Source organism: Octopus sinensis, linkage group LG18 (assembly GCF_006345805.1).
Source record: "Octopus sinensis linkage group LG18, ASM634580v1, whole genome shotgun sequence".
Classification (NCBI taxonomy): Eukaryota; Metazoa; Mollusca; class Cephalopoda; order Octopoda; family Octopodidae; genus Octopus; species Octopus sinensis.
In genome coordinates, this window is record NC_043014.1 from 11,438,949 (window position 1) to 11,461,857 (window position 22,909).

Below are 22,909 nucleotides of genomic sequence, written 5' to 3' on the forward strand. Positions count from 1 at the left end.
AGGCAGCTGCTCTGGCAGTGATCCCAGTTTAACCCTTTGGTGTTTAAGCCGGCAATATCCGGCCCAAATATCCTACATGTTTTACATTCAAACTGGCCATATCCAGCCCCTCACACCTAACCTACATTGACATTCTAAGAATAAACTATCACACCATTGAAACTTCAAAGCTGTTAGATAATGTATGATTAATTGAAAATAATTTTAGTGAAAAAAGTATTACATTTAACAGATTAATCTGAACACTAAAGGGTTAAACCTAAAAAACATGTAGAGAATATTTGGACCAGATATGGCTGAAGGGTTAAAACAAAATAACCTGAAAATTCAAGTAGACATACATACATACATACATACATACATACATGCAAAATATAAAATCTTCTCTAATTAAAAAAATAATAAACCCAGATGAAGAGGATGTAACAATAGCATGAGTTTTAATTAAGGATATTAGCATTAGAAGATAATTGCAGTTTTATCTTTCCAATCCTAATCAATCCAAGATTCAATCAGAGTTCGAGTAATATTTAGAGTGTAGTTGTTCTTCCTTTTATTTCTCTTCTGTTCTTCAATCCATGTTTGCTGATAAACTATTAAAAAATACTGTATAAATAAAAAATATATATTCCTTACAGATATTGCCTTGTACAAAATATATACATTATATTCTAATACTAAAAACAGCTATCAATTTACTAACCCAAAAGTAACTTACAAAAACTGTCTTCACTACAAAACAATTCTGGTCCATTAAAGAATGTGTTTGGGTTAGTTGATAGAATTTCTTTTTTTTTTTCACAACTAGTAGCAAATTTATTGAAAGTGGGGGGTAATGGGGGGAAGGTTAGAGATGGTATTAGCAGTAGTATTAGCAGCAGCAATGGATCTTACATGTTTCAGATAAACAGTTGTCAAGATGTGTCTAAAAAAAAAAAAAAAAAAAAAAAAAATCAAAAAAAAAGTGGGAATTTTTATTTCCAACTTCATTCTAGCCTCGAGAAAAAAAAGGTAGATAAAGTTTGGTGAGGGGGAGAGAAAAAAAAACAAAAACAAATGTTCTGTTCATGCAATGTTCAAATATCACACAATAGAAGGAGCCACACACTTTGTTCGAGTATTCTTCAGACTTCATATAACAGAAACTGCTTTAATTTGGTTGGTAATGGTAATATATCGATATCTTCTTTACGAACCATTTGTAAGATGATTTCACGACAAGCATTCTGTAATGATGTCACTGGAAGGAAACAAATATATAGGTATAAAAAATATATATAAAAATACAAAATGGGACAAGAACGCAAAACATCCAAATAGACGACACAAAAAATGGGTCATTCGAAGCCTCTAATCTTCAGTCAAGAACCGGATCATCTTCGCAATTTCGGCTGATTAATCTTGAGATCGCTCCGATTCGGCCAGCCCCAAGGAAAAACTAAGCTACGAGCATTAGATTTCTTGGAAAAAGGATCAAATGTATATGAAACAAGGACAGAAAAACGGACGATGTTACACGAATATAAATACAAAAAAACAAAAGGTAATACGAATATAAATACAAAATACAATAATAATAATAATAACAGGACAAAAACAACAGGCGTCTTTCGACTTTAGACAGTTCAACTTGTATGTATATAATTTAAAAATACAAGAAAAACAAAGGGCTGACAAAAGAAAGAAAAAATAATAAAGAACATTTGAAAGCATTGGTTTTGTTACCTGATGCAAAGTTCCACTCTTGGTCCAAATTAGAATAAAAATTTTCACTTTCAAAGTTAAAGCTATTTAACCCTTTCATGACCAACCCGGCTGAAACCGGTCTGGCTCTGTAGTACAAATGTCTTGTTTTCATAAGTTTTGAATTAAAATCTTCCACCAAACTTTAGTCACAATTTATGTTCCTAACACTAGCTGAATGGTAACTAAGTTATTTTACCAAATTCTTTGTTATATTTAAAATAATTAAAAGAAACACAGAGTATCTCAAAATAAAGACAATAACGAAAAGGTTAAAGACAGGGATAGATGCAAACATGGCTGTGTGGTAAGAAGTCTGATTCCCAAGCACATGGTACTAGGTTCAGTTCCACTGCATGGCACCTTGGGGCAAATGCTTTCTACATTAGATTCAAGTCAACCAAAGATGGAAACTGAAAGAAACCTGAATGACATATTCATGTATGTGTGTGTGTGTGTGTAATCTTGTGTCTGGGTTTGTCCCCCACCACTTGACAACCAGTGTTGGTTTGTTTATGTTCCTGTAACTTAACAAATTTGTCAAAAGAAACCAATAGTACAAATACCAGACTTAAAAACAAAAATAAAAAATGATAAATACCGAGGCTGATTTATTTGACTGGACCCTTCAAGGTGGTCCCCCAGGATGGTTGTAGTCCAATGACAAACAAATAAAAAGCAAAACAAAAAAATACTGAAAATAGGCGTAGGAGTGGCTGTGTGGTAAGTAGCTTGCTTACCAACCTCATGGTTCCGGGTTCATTCCCACTGCGTGGCACCTTGGGTAAGTGTCTTCTACTATAGCCTCGGGTCGACCAAAGCCTTGTGAGTGGATTTGGTGGACGGAAAGAAAGTAGCCCGTCATATATATATATATATATATATATATATATATATGTGTATGTATGTATGTGTATATGTTTGAGTGTGTGTTTGTCTCCCCCCAACATTGCTTGACAACCGATGCTGGTGTGCCTAAGTCTCCGTAACTTAGCGGTTCGGCAAAAGAGAACCAATAGAATAAGTACTAGGCTTACAAAGAATAAGTCCTGGGGTCGATTTGCTCGACTAAAGGTGGTGCTCCAGCATGGCCACAGTCACATGACTGAAACAAGTAAAAGAGTAAAGAGTATAGGAACACCTTTCTTCTCACAACAAACCAACATTATCAAGTTTTAAACATCATTTACTGGACGTTGTTCCTATCAGAGACTACTCTGAATTACATCTTTTAAACTTTATGATTTATCTATCTATATAAAGCTGAAGTTGTCTGTATATGGCAGGTTTGGTAGAATTCAACTAACACTATCTCCTCCGAGACCCTGTGGTGCAAGTTGACAAAAATTGAGAGTATGATAGAAGAAGGCTTGCTCTTCCTTCCATAGAAGAAAAAATTCAAATCGGACCATGTTAACACCAAAAATTATTTACATCAAAAAGGTACTTTTTTTTCTATGAAAATCCCTATTTTTTACAATTTTTTTTACTACTGTGTTGCCATTTTTCGGTGTATTTCAATCAGAAAAATGTTCACTTAAAGAGAATAACAAGCTGCATAATGCAAAATTTTTACTTTTCAAACATTCAAATTCTAAAGGGTCGAAAAGAAAAGAAACCCAAGCAATGCCGGGCAATACTGCTAGTAAATAGATATGAGCACTTTAAAAACACCATTATTTAGAGTGTCGTCTGAATTATAGCTGGGAAAAGAAAAAAATATGAAGCATCATTAAATTCAAATACATAAATATATAAACGCAGGAGTGGCTGTGTGGTAAGTAGCTTGCTAACCAACCACATGGTTCCAGGTTCAGTCCCACTGTGTGGCATCTTGGGCAAGTGTCTTCTGCTATAGCCCCGGGCCGACCAATGCCTTGTGAGTGGATTTGGTAAACGGAAACTGAAAGAAGCCCGTTGTGTATATATATATATATATATATATATATAAGTGTGTGTGTATATGTTTGTGTGTCTGTGTTTGTCCCCCTAGCATTGCTTGACAACCGATGCTGGTGTGTTTATGTCCCCGTCACTCTGCGGTTCGGCAAAAGAGACCGATAGAATAAGTATTGGGCTTACAAAGAATAAGTCCCGGGGTCGATTTGCTCGACTAAAGGCGGTGCTCCAGCATGGCCGCAGTCAAATGACTGAAACAAGTAAAAGAGTAAACAAGGAAAAACTATAAAAATCAGCTGATAAAATAAATAATATACTAAAGTCTTAATTAATATACAATAGTAAATAGTGTGCAGATTGTCCAGCATTAATCTGACAACCACTAATCCAGTTCCATCCCTAATCCAACACAAATTTCAGCTGACCTAATTTTAATCTCAAATTTTCCAGGTTGCTGCATCAACTTGCGATTAATGCACACATTGTGTTCCAGTCAATTTGATCAATTGAACAGCCTGCTTGTAAAAATTAATGTGCAAGCGGCTGAGCACTCTACTACAAACACGCGTACCCTTAAGGCAAGACTAACACCTCAGGTGTAGGAAAAGACTCCTAAATTGAAGATGTTCTCACGCAGCAGGAATAAAACCTAGGCAAACCAAACATGGCATACATCAAGAACAGAGTTCTATCAAAGGGTTAACAAAGGTGCAGGAGTGGCTGCATGGTAAGTAGCTTGCTTACCAACTACATGGTTCCGGGTTCAGTCCCACTGACCCCAAAACCATGTGGTTGGGTAACAGGCTTCTTACCAGACAGCCACTCCTGCAAGCATGCATGTATATACATATATATATGTGTGTGTGTGTGTGTGTGTGTTATAAAATAAATCCTAAAATAATCTTTAGAACAAAGTTTTGTTAAAGCTGTTTTAGAGATATTAGATATAGGTGTAGGAGTGGCTGTTTGGTAAGTAGCTTGCAAACCAACCACATGGTTCCGGGTTCAGTCCCACTGCGTGGCACCTTGGGCAAGTGTCTTCTACTATAGCCTAGAGCCGACCAAAATACATATTCAAATTTCCACATTCTCTAGTCATGACCTAATTACATATTCAAAATGACCGACAAGGCAAACATACCCTTATTTTAGGTCAATTTTTCAACCAAACAAAGATAATATGCTCTAACTTGGAATGCCAACAGATTGGGGCACAGACTAGATGCTGAATCAAAGACATAAATGATGTTGGCCAAGATTTCGTTACGGGGTTGCTCATAGCCATAAGCAGCAGTTCAAGCGTTTTTGACCCCTGGGTAGTAGCATTCAAGTGTCTCTGGAAGATGAACAAATGAAGTTTATCTAATCACACTAGAACAGCATCTAGGCAAGTATCAAGGTAATACACATGCAAAATTTCAGCCTATTACATAAATTATTCTTGGAGATATCAAAACTTAAAGATTGCTGCACATAATCAGAAATGTCAATTTGAGAAAAACGCAAAAAACCGCTGGAAATGGTCAACTTTACAACAAAGCCTGATTAACACAAGGATAATTCTTTTATTTTTTACTTGTTTCAGTCATTTGACTGTGGCCATGCTGGAGCACTGCCTTTAGTCAAACAAATCAAACCCAGGACTTATTCTTTGTAAACCTAGTACTTATTCTATCGGTCTCTTTTGCCAAACCACTAAGTTACGGGGATGTAAACACACCAGCATCGGTTGTCAAGCAATGTTGGGGGGACAAACACAGACACACAAACATATACATATATACGACGGGCTTCTTTCAGTTTCCATCTACCACATGCATTCACAAGGCTTTGGTCGGCCCGAGGCTATAGTAGAAGACATTTGCTGGAGCACTGCCTTTAGTCAAACAAATCAAACCCAGGACTTATTCTTTGTAAACCTAGTACTTATTCTTTCGGTCTCTTTTGCCGAACCGCTAAGTGACGGAGACGTAAACACACAACACTGGCTGTCAAGCGATAGTGAGGAGACAAACACAGACACATACATACATATGACTCTTTGACTTGTTTCTGTCATTTGACTGTGGCCATGCTGGAGCACCGCCTTTAGTCGAGCAAATCGACCCCGGGACTTATTCTTTGTAAGCACAGTACTTATTCTATCGGTCTCTTTTGCCGAACCGCTAAGTGACGGGGACGTAAACACACCAGCATCGGTTGTCAAGCAATGCTAGTGGGACAAACACACACACACACACATATATATATATATATATACATATATACGACAGGCTTCTTTCAGTTTCCGTCTACCAAATCCACTCACAAGGCATTAGTCGGCCCGGGTCTATAGCAGAAGACACTTGCCCAAGATGCCACGCAGTGGGACTGAACCCAGAACCATGTGGTTGGTTAGCAAGCTACTTACCACACAGCCACTCCTGCGCCTATATATATATTTTAAATTAATAATAGAAGGGTAAAATTAATTAATCAAATTAATTAATTAATTAATTAATCAATTAATTAACTATTTTACCAAGTAGATCGGTACGTTAAAATAACCGTTATAGGTAAAATTATCCACATAATTATAATTAGGGTCCAGTCAACTGCTTCACCACAAACTGAAATTAGAAATAGGGGTTGAAAATTCCTTTTCTGCTAATATATAAGAAATTCTTATAGTAGCAGAAAAAGAATTTTTAATTCCTATTTCTAATTTTGGTATGTGGTGAAGCAGTTAGCTGAACCCTAATTATAATTATGTACATATATATATACTCTTTTACTTGTTTCAGTCATTTGACTGCGACCATGCTGGAGCACCGCCTTTAATCGAGAAACTCGACCCCAGGACTTATTCTTTTGTAAGCCCAGTACTTATTCCATCGTTCTCTTTTGCCGAACCGCTAAGTGACGGAGACGCAAACACACCAGCATCGGTTGTCAAGCAATGCAAGGGGGACAAACACACACACACAAATATATATATATACATATATATGACAGGCTTCTTTCAGTTTCCGTCTACCAAATCCACTCACAAGGCATTGGTCGGCCCGGGGCTATAGCGGAAGACACTTGCCCAAGATGCCACGCAGTGGGACTGAACCCGGAACCATGTGGTTGGTTAGCAAGCTACTTACCACACAGCCACTCCTGCACCTAATATATATTATATATATATATATATTATATATATATATATATATATATATACATGACAGAATATCCACATTTTAGTGAAATATTTGCAGTTTTGCACAGTCTAATAACACCCAGAGGCATATCCTTTGCTATTTTTCTGAGATTTTGCAATCTGAAATCCGAGGTGTTAGTCTTACCTTAACGTAGTTCTCTGGGAGCTTCAGCAAGAGACAGAGTGTAACAAGGCTGGACCTTTGAATTACAGGTATAATTCAATTTTGCCAGCTGAGTGGACTGGAGCAACGTGAAATAAAGTGTCTTGCTCAAGGACTCAAAAGGTCATCAAGAATTGATCTCATGACCTTATGATTGTAAACCAAATACCCTGACCACTAAGCCAGATGCTTTTGTGGAGTACTCAGCCACTTGTATGTTAATTTCGCAAGCAGCCTGTTCTGTTGATCGGACCAACTGGATCCTTTGCTGTTGTAACCAAAGGGGAGCTAGTTAACCCTTTCATTACTGTATTTATTTTAAGATGCTCTGTGTTTCTTTCTATTAATGTAAAATATAACAAAGAATTTAGTAAAATAACTTAGTTAGCATTCAGTTAATGTTAGAAACATAAATTGTGACTAAAGTTTGGTGGAAGATTTTAATTCAGAACTTATGAAAACAAAACATTTGCACTCAGAGCCAGAGGTAGTTTCAGCCAGGTTGGTATCGAAAGGGTTAAGAATGGTTTCTCTATTATATATATTTTAACCCTTTTGTGACCATATTTCTGTTGAGATGCTCTGGGTTTCTTTCAATTATTTTAAATATAACAAAGAATTTAGTAAAATAACTTAGTTATCATTAAGCTAGTGTTAGAAACATAAATTGTGACTAAGGTTTGATGGAACATTTTAATTCAGAACTTATGAAAACAAAACATTTGTACTACAGAGCCAGAGGTGTATTCAGCCAGGTTGGTATCGAAAGGGTTAAGAATGGTTTCTCTATTATATATATTTTAACCCTTTTGTTACCATATTTCTGTTGAGATGCTCTGGGTTTCTTTCAATTATTTTAAATATAACAAAGAATTTAGTAAAATAACTTAGTTATCATTAAGCTAGTGTTAGGAACATAAATTGTGACTAAGGTTTGATGGAACATTTTAATTCAGAACTTATGAAAACAAGACATTTTACCATAGAGCCAGAAGTGGTTTTGGCCGGGTTAGTAACAAAAGGGTTAAACACATTGTCAGTAATAGTCATGGCTGTTGCCAGGGTCATGTAAGTGGCACCTATGAAAGCATAGTTGTGGCTATTGATGTCACCCTACTGGAGTTGTATAAATGGCACCCATGAAATCATAGTCGTGGTTATTGCCAGTGTCATGTGAATGGCACACGTGACGGTAGTACATAAAACACCCATTACACCCTTGGAGTGGTTGGTGTTAGGAAGGGCATCCAGCCATGGAAACCATGCTAAATCTGACTAGAACCTGGTGCAGCAGCTCCTTAGTTTACCAGTTCCAGTCAAACTGTCTAACCCATGCCAGCATGGAAACTGAACCTTAAATGGCGATGATAACAGGCAAAGTATTCCATTTTGTCTTTTCATCCCCTCATTCACTGTTAGCTCTAGCCATGGTTCCAATGAATAAAGAGAATGCTTGTTGTGTAAAGCGCAAACACTTGGAGATGAGGTTGAAATTTCGAAAGACCTTGACAGGAGTATGTCTGTAAAAGGTCTGTGTGAGTTGCAGAGAATTGGCTCTTCCACAGTTTAACTCCTTACCTGGCAAAGATGAGTTGTCTTCACCCAATGTCTTTTCCAGAGTGTAACAAGTAAACTTGTCCAAAACATAGAATTTCAAAAACAGCCACTGATGAGTTTATACGTCAATTCTCAGGATTTCTTGGTTTTTATTTACAAATTACGCCCAGATGTGTTTTTTTTACATCCTAGGCGTAGCAGTGTCTGTGTGGTAAGTAGCTTGCTTACCAACCACATGGTTCCGGGTTCAGTCCCACAGCGTGGCACCTTGGGCAAATGTCTTCTACTATAGCCTCGGGCCGACCAAAGCCTTGTGAGTGGATTTGGTAGACAGAAACTGAAAGAAGCCCGTCGTATATATAGGTATGTGTGTGTATATGTTTGTGTGTCTGTGTTTGTCCCCCCAACATCACTTGACAACCAATGCTGGTGTGTTTATGTCCCCATAACTTAGCAGTTTGACAAAAGAGACTGATAGAATAAGTACTGGGCTTACAAAGAATAAGTCTTGGAGTCAATTTGCTCGACTAAAGGCAGTGCTCCAGCATGGCCACAGTCAAATGACTGCAACAAGTAAAAGAGATGTCAAGCTCAGATGACAATGAGTACGAACCTTCTGTTAGAAGCTTGGATATATCAGATAAGAGTGTAAATTCATCTGATAAAAATAATTTGTCTGAAAATGTAACATTTTCTCCAAAAACAGTCACCAGGAAAGGGGTAAAGAAACAGAAAAAAAAATGTCCCGGAATTTTCTTTTCTTGGCTACCTTGCTTACACAGATAAGGCAGCATGGTTAAGAAGTTCACATTGCAAACATAGGGTTTGGGGTTCAGTCCTACTGCATTACACCTTGGGCAAGTGTCTTCTACAGCCCTGGGCAGACCCATGCCTTGAGAGTGAATCTGGTAGACAGAAACTGTATGGAAGCTTGCCATATATGTGTGTTCGTGAGTGTATGTGTGTTTGTGTTTGTCCCACCACTACCACCATCACTTGATAACCTATGTTGGTTTGCTTACATCCCCATAATATGGGGAATATGTTGAATAAAATCATAATTAACCATTCCCCTTGTATTTTCTTTTACCCAAAGCAAGGAACTTTTCAGCACCCCATCGTGTGTGTGAGTATATACATATATATATATATATATATATATGTGACCGCGTGTGTGTGTATATATATGTGTGTGTGTGAGTATATATATATATATATATATATATATATATATGTGTGTGTGTGTGTGTGTGTGTGTGTGTGGTGTGTGACCGCGTGTGTACCGTTGGCGATTTTTTTCCCTCTGTCTTCCCCTCTCTGGATCTTTCCTTCTCCTATGTTTCTGACAAAGAGCTCCGCTCGAAACGTTAAACCCTCCTTCTTTCCTGAGCGTCCAATAATACTATATTTGTTCCATGTCCTCGCGTTGTTGTGTTTTTTTGTGCTTTCATGTTTGGATTAACCATATATATATATATAAAGTTAATCCAAACAAGAAAACACAGCAACGCGAGGGCGTGGAACAAATATAGTATTATTAGACGCTCAGGAAAGAAGGAAAGAAGGAGGGTTTAACGTTTCGAGCGGAGCTCTTCATCAGAAACAAAGGAGAAGGAAAGATCCCGAGAAGGGAAGACAGAGGAAAAAAACTTGCTGGCAGTGCTTACAAGGTCACATGTTGAAAGGTAGCCGAATCATGTTTTTTAAAAGACAGAAGAGTTTCAAAGACAGTATGGTAAGGACAAGGAATGTGTGTGGGTGTGTGCGTGCGTGAAGGTCTGCAGGTGCGCGTGTGTGTGTATGTGTGCAATGATGACACGTGTGTGTGTGTGTGTGTGTGTGTGACCGCGTGTGTACCGTTGGCGATTTTTTTCCCTCTGTCTTCCCCTCTCTGGATCTTTCCTTCTCCTATGTTTCTGACAAAGAGCTCCGCTCGAAACGTTAAACCCTCCTTCTTTCCTGAGCGTCCAATAATACTATATTTGTTCCATGTCCTCGCGTTGTTGTGTTTTTTTGTGCTTTCATGTTTGGATTAACCATATATATATATATAAAGTTAATCCAAACAAGAAAACACAGCAACGCGAGGGCGTGGAACAATATAGTATTATTAGACGCTCAGGAAAGAAGGAAAGAAGGAGGGTTTAACGTTTCGAGCGGAGCTCTTCATCAGAAACAAAGGAGAAGGAAAGATCCCGAGAAGGGAAGACAGAGGAAAAAAACTTGCTGGCAGTGCTTACAAGGTCACATGTTGAAAGGTAGCCGAATCATGTTTTTTAAAAGACAGAAGAGTTTCAAAGACAGTATGGTAAGGACAAGGAATGTGTGTGGGTGTGTGCGTGCGTGAAGGTCTGCAGGTGCGCGTGTGTGTGTATGTGTGCAATGATGACACGTGTGTGTGTGTGTGTGTGTGTGTGTGTGTGGGTGCGTGTGTGTGTGTATATGTGTTTCAGTCATTTGACTGTGGCCATGCTGGAGCACCGCCTTTAGTTGAGCAAATCGAACCCGGGACTTATTCTTTGTAAGCATAGTACTTATTCTATCGGTCTCTTTTGCCGAACCGCTAAGTTACAGGGACATAAACACACCAGCACTGGTTGTCAAGCGATGTTGGAGAGACAAACACAGACACACAAATGAATACACATATACATACAGATATATATATACATATACACGACAGGCTTCTTTCAGTTTCCGTCAACCAAATCCACCCACAGGCTTTTGTCAGCCCGAGGCTATAGTAGAAGACACTTGCCCAAGGTGCCACATAGTGGAACTGAACCCGGAACCATGTGTTGGTAAGCCACTCCTATACCTATATCGACTAATATCTCTAAAACGGCTTTTAAAAAACTTTGTTCTAAAGATTATTTTAGGATTTATTGTATAACACACACACGCACACACATATATATATATATATGTATATACATGCATGCTTGCAGGAGTGTCTGTGTGTTAAGAAGCTTGGTTCCCAACCATATGGTTCTGGGTTCAGTCCCACTGCATGGTACCTTGGGCAAGTGTCTTCAGCTACACCCTCAGTCCGACCAAAACTTTGTGAGTGGATTTAGTAGAGGGAAACGGAAAGAAACCTGTCATATATATATATATATATATATATATATATATATACACATACATACATACATAAAATTGTGTGTCTGTGTAAGCCCCCACCACTACCATTGCTCGACAACCGATGTTGGTGTGTTTACATCCCCGTAACTTTGCAGGTTGGCAGAAGATTCTGACAGAAGAATAAGTGCTAGGCTTACAAAGAATAAGTCCTGGGGTTGATTTGTTCGACTAAAGGCAGTGCTCCAGCATGGCCACAGTCAAATGACTGAAACAATTAAAAGAATAAAAGAATACAATATACATATACACACACACAAACACACATACATACATATATGGCGTTAGGAAGGGCATCCAGCTGTAGAAACACTGCCAGATCTGACTGGCCTGGTGCAGCCTTCGGGCTCCCCAGACTCCAGTTGAACCGTCCAACCCATGCTAGCATGGAAAGCGGACGTTAAATGAGGATGATGATGAGGATGATATATATATATAAATTTATATAAATAAGGATAAGATCAATATTTAAATACCGATCTTATCAGGTGTCCAGCATGGGAATAAAAACCTTCAAAGGTAATAATTATTATTAAAATTATAATTTAGTGTATCTAAGAGATACCACCATGCTGGAAATAGCAGTCAAAACTTGACTCTAAAACCACAGAGCCAAGTTTTGACTGCTATTTCCAGCGTGGTGGTATCTCTTAGATACCTTAAATTATAATTTTATATATATTAAGGTATTGAGTATGTAATTTCCTTGTAAGGGATTTTTTTTAAAATTCGGATATCACCTGGTGTTATCAACTATATTGAAAGAAAGTTCTGCAATATATATGGATAAACTGTCCAAGAATGTGTAAAGTAATAAAAGAAATCTTATATGTATTACTTATTTCATCATGATACAGATAAAATTAACCAAGTATCCACTTTCTCCATTTTTTCTTAATTTACATATATATATATATATATATATAATATATATATATATATATATATACACATACATACATACATAAAATTGTGTGTCTGTGTAAGCCCCCACCACTACCATTGCTCGACAACCGATGTTGGTGTGTTTACATCCCCGTAACTTTGCAGGTTGGCAGAAGATTCTGACAGAAGAATAAGTGCTAGGCTTACAAAGAATAAGTCCTGGGGTTGATTTGTTCGACTAAAGGCAGTGCTCCAGCATGGCCACAGTCAAATGACTGAAACAATTAAAAGAATAAAAGAATACAATATACATATACACCACACACAACACACATACATACATATATGGCGTTAGGAAGGGCATCCAGCTGTAGAAACACTGCCAGATCTGACTGGCCTGGTGCAGCCTTCGGGCTCCCCAGACTCCAGTTGAACCGTCCAACCCATGCTAGCATGGAAAGCGGACGTTAAATGAGGATGATGATGAGGATGATATATATATAAATTTATATAAATAAGGATAAGATCAATATTTAAATACCGATCTTATCAGGTGTCCAGCATGGGAATAAAAACCTTCAAAGGTAATAATTATTATTAAAATTATAATTTAGTGTATCTAAGAGATACCACCATGCTGGAAATAGCAGTCAAAACTTGACTCTAAAACCACAGAGCCAAGTTTTGACTGCTATTTCCAGCGTGGTGGTATCTCTTAGATACCTTAAATTATAATTTTATATATATTAAGGTATTGAGTATGTAATTTCCTTGTAAGGGATTTTTTTTAAAATTCGGATATCACCTGGTGTTATCAACTATATTGAAAGAAAGTTCTGCAATATATATGGATAAACTGTCCAAGAATGTGTAAAGTTAATAAAAGAAATCTTATATGTATTACTTATTTCATCATGATACAGATAAAATTAACCAAGTATCCACTTTTCTCCATTTTTTTCTTAATTTACATATATATATATATATATATATATATATATATAAATTAGAAAAAAAACACCTTTTATCAATTCAAAATGAACAATTAAATTACACCAATGCACTTAAAGGTATTCCTGATGATAGAGATGGCTTATTTGATACCATTCAACGGTCTAAAAATCATTATCAAAAGAGAGCCTATCAATGCATCAAAATGATGGTGTTGCTTTTTACACAGTAAGTTTTCCTTAATGAATTATTGCTGGGATGAAATTTTGTTTTATTTTCTGAAAATTAAGATTTCAGTAAAATTTGATTTTTCTTTCTTGCAGTGAATAAATTAATAGCTATGTATGAGGGTATTTTAAATACATTACCCCCCACTGATCATATAATAACTTTTAAGTGGAGATCAGAACTGTGTCGTAGAGATTTTGTTTGTGGTACCAGTGCCGGTGGCACATAAGAAAACCATCCGAACGTGGCCGTAGCCAGTACCGCATCGACTGGCGTCAGTGCTGGTGGCACGTAACAAACACCATCCGATCGTGGCCGTGCCAGTCTCGCCTGGCACCTGTGTCGGTGGCACATAAAAAGCACCCACTAAACTCACGGAGTGGTTGGCATTAGGAAGGGCATCCAGCTGTAGAAACACTGCCAGATCTGACTGGCCTGGTGCAGCCTTCGGGCTTCCCAGAGCCCCAGTCGAACCGTCCAACCCATGCTAGCATGGAAAGCGGACGCTAATCGATGATGATGATATATATCAAATATATACGTTTTATTTATAATTTTGCAATTTACTTAATCATCGGTATATTATTGTTATTTTATTTTTAATATTTCTATTAAATGTAATTTTCTAGATGGTGTAATTTAATTGTTCATTTTGAATTGATAAAAGGTGGGTTTTTTCTAATTTTTATATATATATCATATTTTGTGAAATTTGATTTAGTATTTCTAAATTGAATTTTTCTCTGTAAGTTAGGAATAATATTCCCTCAAATTATATATATATATACACACACACACACATACATGCATACAATATACATACACACATATGAAGGTTAAAAGCACATATGAGCGGGATCATTGCCAGGGACACAGATCGGCTCCCATGCCAGTGGCATGTGAAAAGCACTATTTGAGCATGATCATTGCCAGAGTCGCCCTACTGGCACATGTGCCAGTGGCATGTTAAAAACAACGTTCGACCGTGGTCGTTGCCAGTGCCACTGGACTGGCTCCCATGCAGGTAGTACGTAAAAAACACCTTTTGAACGTGGTCATTGCTAGAACCGCCTGACTGGCCCTTATGCCCGTGTCACATAAAAAGCACCCACTAGACTCTCGGAGTGTTTGGCGTTAGGAAGGGCATCAAGCTGTAGAAACTTTGCCAGATCAGATTCAGCCTCTGGCTCACCAGTCCTCAGTTAAACCTTCCAACTCATGCTAGCATGGAAAGCAGATGTTAAATGATGATGACACATACATGTGTACATACAAACATACATGCATTCACACAGACATACACACACATCTATCAATCTATCTATATATATATATATATATATATATATATATATAAATTAGAGAAAAACCACTATTATGTAATTCAAACAATGACAGACAGAAACCAAATCATAAAGAAAAAATAAAATATAAAACATATATCTAGATCACAAAAAGTACAAAAAAAAATGAATAAACATTATATAATATATATAATATATATGTTTATTCATTTTTTGGTACTTTTTGTGATTTAGTTATATGTTTTATAATATATTTTATTTTTCTATATATGGTTTATGTCTATCCTTGTTTGAATTACATAATAGTGTTTTTTCTCTAATTTATATATATATTATATATTTATATTGTGAAATTTGATTTAATGCTAAATTGAATTTTTCCCTGTAAGTTTGGAGTTATACTCCCTAATATGATATATATCATCATCATCATCATCGTTTAACGTCCGTTCTCCATGCTAGCATGGGTTGGACGGTTCGACCAGGGATCTGGGAAGCCAGAAGGCTGCACCAGGCGCCAGTCTTATCTGGCAATGTTTCTACAGCTGGATGCCCTTCCTAACGCCAACCACTCCGTGAGTGTAGTGGGTGCTTTTTACGTGCCACCTGCACAGGTGCCAGGTGAGGCTGGCAACGGCCACGGTCAGATTGGTGCATTTTACGTGCCACCGGCACGGAAGCCAGTCGAGGCGGCGCTGGCATCGGCCATGAGTTGGATAGTGCTTTTTACGTACCACCAGTCCAGGGGTCCTGGCATCTGCCGGGTGCCAGTCATAGGATTTCGATTTCACTTGCCCCAACATGTCTTCGCAAGCATGATATATATATATATATATATATATACACACACACACATACACAACCAATAAAAATAAATTTTTAGTTTCTTGAATAACATACTGATTTTGTTTTCAGACACATTGCTTCAAAGTTTTAAATTACCAGTCACTGTACCTGGAATTAATTACAAATGCAACATAAATTCACCATTTTGAAAGTACAAAAACCAAAACATTTTAAAGAATTCGTTAGCAACAAACAACAACTCAGTGATTGCTTATCCGGTAAAAATGTACAAACCTCCATAGAGTTGAATTATCCGTACTTGTTTAGTTGTGCCATAAACATCAACTATGGCATATAAAGGACCATCTTGATATGGTATATTTTTGGCACAAGGTCCTTGATCCAGTCCATTGATAATAAAATGCATCTCAGCGCGGTCATCATTTACTACATACATGATACCTATTCGACTGCCAACATCAGTCGGCAAGATACTTCCCTTTTTTGGAATACAATAGCCATTTTTACGCTCCATAGGGAACCGTACGGGTAACAGAAGGCTACGACTAAAAGTACCACGCGGAGTTTGAATTAAGTCTTCGTTTCCCACAACAGGTTGGTATGGTTCGGTAGATTGATCCTCATCAATTTCAATGTTCCCAGTGAAAATACGATTGTGAGATTTATTCACAGCATAGATCCATGATTTGCCCATGTTAGCAAGATCCGGTAGAGCATACTGCGGTAATTTGAAATGGTTACGTGGATCGAATTGTGTTAGACCAATACGTAGGTGACCACTCCATCCACGCTCTGTCTTTTCAATTTCCACAAGGAAGATCTCTCCTGGTTTTAGAGGTTCTTCACTAAATGTCAGTGCATGGGCAAAACTAGTTTTACGGTAAGCCACCAGATTTTCATGAAATAATTGAATATTTTCCCCATGATAGGGATGAAATCGAGTTGGAGGCATTTTTTGAACCTGAAAGTAAAAAACAAAAAGAAAAATTAGCATTATTTAAATACATCAAAATGAAATAAAAGGAAAAAAAAAACAACACAGTGGAATTCTTTACATTAACCCTTTAACAATCAAATGTACGAGATGGTATTAAAAAGTTCCTGGACTCTTTTACTTGTGTCAGTCATTTGACTGTGACCATGCTGGAGCACCACCTTTAGTCGAGCAAATCGACCCCAGGACTTATTCTTTGTAAGCCTTGTACTTATTCTATCAGTCTCTTTTGCTGAACAGCTAAGTTACGGGGACGTAAACACACCAGCATCCGTTGTCAAGCGATGTTGGGGGAACAAACATAGACACACACATATATATATATATACATATATATGACGGGCTTCTTTCAGTTTCCATCTACCAAATCCACTCACAAGGCTTTGCTCAGCCCGAGGCTATAGTAGAAGACACTTGCCCAAGGTGCCACACAGTGGGACTGAACCCAGAACCATGTGGTTCGTAAGCAAGCTACTTACCACACTGCCACTCCTACGCCTGATAGTTTTTTTTTATGATATTGTAGGATAAGTGTGAGGGGCCAGATCTGGCCAGTTTGAACATAAAACGGGTAGAATATTTGGGCCAGATATGGCCAGATTAAATGCTAAAGGGTTAAGTACCAAATGAAACAAAAATGTGACTTCAAGAGAAATACATTTTATTAAAAAGAATAAACTGCCATAATCCCTTTCCACTTTAGGCACAAGGCCTGAATTTTGGGTACAATGAGGGCAGGTTGATTATATCAACCCCAATGCTCATCATCATCATCATCCAGTGTTTTAAATCCCGGTTTTGTCCCCATTAACAGGGGTGGTCAGATCTACCTCAATGCCATAGCAACTGAGGCAGGCAGGTGCAGCCCACACCAACCTTTGGGCTGGCTGGTGCCCATTCTCCCATGCTAGCATGAGGCTTTTTTGGAGCTGGATTTTTTACAGGGAGCATGCCCTTGCTTACTCCCAACCTCAGTTTCTAGACATGAGTGGTCCCGAGACCAAGGCCTCTACCATGATTGTTAAGAAATGTGGTGGAAAACTAGCTCAGGAAGGCAGGCAGGCATGCTACTACCTGAGACCCCTTTCGTAGCACCTCCTACCTCAACTGGTACTTATTTTATCGACCCTGAAAGGATGAAAGACAAAGTTGCCCATGGTGGAATTTGAACTCAGAATGGACAAAATGCCATCAAGTATTTTGTGGCATGCTAAAGTTTCTGCCAGTTTGCTGCTTTCCACCAAACTACTATAGTTAAAAGTAGAATTTAAAGAAAGAGCAGGGTTATCAACCCTGTACTGTCATTGTCCCAAAGCCATGTTTTTTTTTTCCAATTTAAAAGAAACAAACAATCTTTACATGGCTGTGTGGTAAGAAGCTTGCTTCTCAACCACAATGGTTCCAGGTTCAATTCCACTGCATGGTACACCAAGAACAAGTGTCTTCTACTATACTTTCAGGCTGACCAAAGTCTTGTCAGTGAATTTGGTAGATAGAAATCTCTGTACAGGGACGTTGTCAGTAAGATGAGGGTTGGCAACGAGTATAGTGAAGAATTCCGAGTAGAAGTAGGGGTTCAGCAAGGATCAGTCCTCAGCACCCTCTTATTCATTATAGTCCTCCAGGCAATACAGAGGAATTCAAGACAGGCTGCCCCTGGGAGTTCCTCTATGCTGATAACCTTGCTCTAATAGCCCAGTCAGTGTTAGAACTGGAGACAAAATTTAAGGTGTGGAAGCAAGGTCTAGAATTGAAGGGCCTTAGAGTTAACCTAGCCAAAACCAAAGTCTGCGTAAGTAAGAAGGCTGTCAAATCATAACCCATTTCAGGTAGATGGCCCTGCTCGATCTGTAGACAAGGCGTGGGTAGAAACTCCATACGATGCACCCGGTGTAAGCAGTGGACACAGCCCTCAAACATCTCATCTCAGAAATATGAAAAGAGTGCAAGACCATCTCACATAGCAAAGTGGCATAATTTTTTGTGGAATGCTGAGTGGCACTAGTCTGAGATTGAACTCAGCATAAACCAAAATCTGCAGAACCTCTGATCAAACTATTTGGCAAGAAAACTCAACTACTTCCTTTGAAGTTGCCCACATCAATAGTGACAAGTCAACAAGTGCAGATTGATTAAGGCGTATTTGCATGAGTATTAATGCATTTTATGGTGACACATTGCTTTTATAGTGATATAGTGTATCACCATATAGCCTGTGGGCTATGGTTCAAAACTCAGCAGTGATTTTTTTTATAACATGTTATAAAACAAAACTATATTTACATGTAGTAAAAAAAAAAAAAAAAAAAAAAGAAATTAGCAGTTAGAACAACAAAAGTAAATGCAGAAAGACATAAAAGCAAAATGTTCCCAGTGTATACAGAGATGAAAATATTCCGAGGTATGCTCGTGTTTCAGTCATTTGATTCTTGCCATGCTGGAGCACTGCCTTTAGTCGAGCGCATCGACCCCAGGACTTATTCTTTGTAAGCCCAGTACTTATTCTATTGGTTTCTTTTGCCAGACCGCTAAGTTACGGGGACGTAAACACACCAGCATCAGTTGTCAAGTGATGTTGGGGTGACAAACACAGACACACAAACATATACACACACATACATATATATATACAATGGGCTTCTTTCAGTTTCCGTCTACAAAAACCACTCACAACCCTAACCCTAACCCGAGGCTATAGTAGAAGACACTTGCCCAAGGTGCCACGCAGTGGGACTGAACCCGGAACCATGCGGTTGGTAAGCAAGCTACTTACCACACAGCCACTCCCAAATTATTATAGCACAGAAATATAGTATTACACATAATAAAGAAAAAATGGAATGGAACAAAGAAATGATAAATGGAAATGGAGAAAAGAATGTTAAACATGGAAATCCCCTCGTTAGCCATGAAAACCAGAATCATCATAGTTTTGGCATGCATACCAACCGCATGGTTCCGGGTTCAGTCCCACTGCGTGGCATCTTGGGCAAGTGTCTTCTGCTATAGCCTCAGGCCGACCAATGCCTTGTGAGTGGATTTGGTAGACGGAAACTGAAAGAAGCCTGTCGAATATATGTATATGTGTGTTTGTGTTTGTCCCTTTAGCATTGCTTGACAACCGATGCTGGTGTGTTTACGTTGCCGTCACTTAGCGGTTCGGCAAAAGAGACTGATAGTATAAGTACTGGGCTTACAAAGAATAAGTCCCAGGGTCGATTTGCTCGACTAAAGGCGGTGCTCCAGCATGGCCGCAGTCAAATGACTGAAACAAGTAAAAGAGTAAAAAAGTATATAGTAGTTTATTGATGAAGTATGGGAACAATAACACATTATACATGTGCCTGTATATAGCAGGCCAATTATCTTCCTGCTACATTCTGCGCCAAAGGTGTCCATGTATGTATATGTGAATTTGATGTGGTGTGTGATGATTTCTGTGTTAGCTGTATTTGCATCAATATAACTCTTTACTCTCTTTTACTCTTTTACTTGTTTCAGTCATTTGACTATGGCCATGCTGGAGCACCGCCTGTAATCGAGCAACTCGACCCCAGGACTTATACTTTTTGTAAGCCCAGTACTTATTCTATCGGTCTCTTTTGCCGAACCGCTAAGTGACGGGGACATAAACACACCAGCATCGGTTGTCAAGCAGGGGGACAAACACACACACACATATATATATACATATATACGGCGGCCTTCTTTCAGTTTCCGTCTACCAAATCCACTCACAAGGCTTTGGTCGGCCCGAGGTTATAGTAGAAGACACTTGCCCAAGGTGCCACGCAGTGGGACTGAACCCGGAACCATGTGGCTGGTTAGCAAGCTACTTACCACACAGTCACTCTTGCTTTGTTTTTTTTAAAAATCTTTTTAATCCTATCAATGCTGACCATCTCTTTTGTATGATGTACACCGGAGGATTTTGCTCAACATTGTTAAAGACAAAAACATGAGTCTACATAGTGATGTCAAGCGGAATGTAAGTCTTAAACGCTTGCTGTCAGGGCAGTAATTTTGCTAACTCAGACATATGGTAAGGTGAGGGTTGGCAACGAGTATAGTGAAGAATTCCAAGTAGAAGAAGGGATTCATCAAGGATCAGTCCTCAGCCCCCTCTTATTCATTATAGTCCTCCAGGCAATAACAGAGGAATTCAAGACAGGCTGCTCCTGAGAGTTCCTCTATGCTGATAACCTTGCTCTAATAGCCAAGTCAGTGCCAGAACTGGATACAAAGAATAGACAATGTATATGACATAACAATAGAAAATTACTATCTTTAAATCTCACATGAGATATTCAGCAACAGTGCTTTGTAGTAAAGATTGTTTGCCAACATAACATGGTAGTCCTGGTTTAGGACTAACGTTGCTGTAATTTAGTCCCAGGAGACAATACAAGGACACAGATCGTGTCATATAGCCAGCTGGAGACGATGTGTCCTGGGGTTAAATTACAGCAACGTTCATCCTAGACCTGGACTGCCATGTTATGTTGGCAAACAATCTTTACTACACATTATAACATGTTGAAATCTCCCACTACCATATGTCCAGGAAAGATCAATGTCGTGCCATAAAGTGTCTCTGCTAGAATATAATCTAAGGTCTGCAGTAACTGACAGTCTGATTGTCAGTATAATGAGGCAGATATTCTAACCATCTATGTGTTACCAATGTGCTTTGGATGATATTTTATGCAGGCAATGGAAATGATCTATTAATGCATTTACCACAGAATGTTAAGCAAGAATCGTTTTTGTTACACCAGTTCTTCACAGTTTATCATATATATGAGTAGCAGCATCAGCAAAAACTCATTTCAACTCATCTCATTTGGCCAACTGCAAATGGGAATGTTCATCAATGGGTTAGTAATTGTATATCTTGTCAAAGAGCAAAAGTTCACCATATTAGAACTCCCCTAGGAAATTTTGTTACACAAGTTTGCAGTCAAACCATCCAACCCATACAAGCATGGAAAATGGACTCGGTGGCACATAAAAAGCACCATCCGAACATTGCCAGCGCCACCTTGGCTGGCTTCCGTGCTGCTGGCACGTTAAAAGCTCCAACCGATCGTGGACAATGCCAGACCCCTCCCGGCACCTGTGCAGGTGGCACGTAAAAAGCACACACTACACTCGCGGATTGGTTGGCGTTAGGAAGGGCATCCAGCCGTAGACACTCTGCCAGATCAGACTGGAGCCTGGAGCAGCCCCTGGCTTCCCAGAGCCCAGTCGAACCGTCCAACCCGTGCAAGCGCGGAAAACGGACGTTAAACGATGATGATGATGAGAAAACTCTTCTAACAGCAGAAGACTTATGTTCATTTAAGAAAATTAAAAAGAAATTATCAAAGGCCTCTTTATTAACTCACTCGATACCAGCTGCACCCCTTTCTTTGTGAGTAGATGTTTCTGACATGGGAATTGCTGGTGTTCTAGAACAGATGTAATACTTTTTGACCAGGAATTATCAGCAGCATATAAGCCAGCAAGTTGGTAGTTATACTGACCAACAGACTGTCAGTTACTGCAGACTTTAGGTTATACTCTAGCAGAGACTCATTATGGCACGACTTTGATCTTTCCTGGATATATGGTAGTTGGAGATTTCAGCATGTTATGATGTGTTCAGTCATATATATTGTCTATGGCAATGTCTGTTCTAAAACACCAGCAATTCCCATGTCAGAAATATCCACTCACAAAGAAAGGGGTGCAACTGGTATCGAGTAAGTTAATAAAGTGACCTTTGATAATTTCTCTCTAATTTTGTTAAACAAACATAAGTCTTCTGCTGTTAGAAGTTTTTTTTTTATCATCATCATTTAAAGTCCATTTTTCCATGCTGGTATGGTTTGGATGGTATAGGTTGTTAAGAAATGTGGTGGAAAACTAGCTCAGAAAGGCAGGGATGCTACTACCTGAGACCCCTTTCGTAGCACCTCCTACCTCAACTGGTACTTATTTTATCGACCCTGAAAGGATGAAAGGCAAAGTTGCCCATGGCGGCGAACTGGCAGAAACGTTAGCACGCCGGA

The 22,909-nt window shown here is 38.6% G+C and overlaps 1 protein-coding gene across 1 annotated transcript in view; it reads right to left on the minus strand.

Moving 5' to 3' along the window:
* Positions 1-414: 414 nt before the first annotated feature.
* LOC115221417 (neuralized-like protein 2) overlaps positions 415-22,909 on the minus strand; it is a 31,349-nt gene continuing 8,854 nt past the window's right edge. Inside the window, exons 2-3 of the mRNA XM_029791599.2 lie at positions 16,136-16,823; positions 415-1,240 (exon numbers count right to left, since the gene is read on the minus strand). Of these exons, the coding sequence (XP_029647459.1) occupies positions 1,125-1,240; positions 16,136-16,823 (804 nt within the window). The 3' untranslated portion in view covers positions 415-1,124. The remainder of the gene's footprint in view (positions 1,241-16,135; positions 16,824-22,909) is intronic.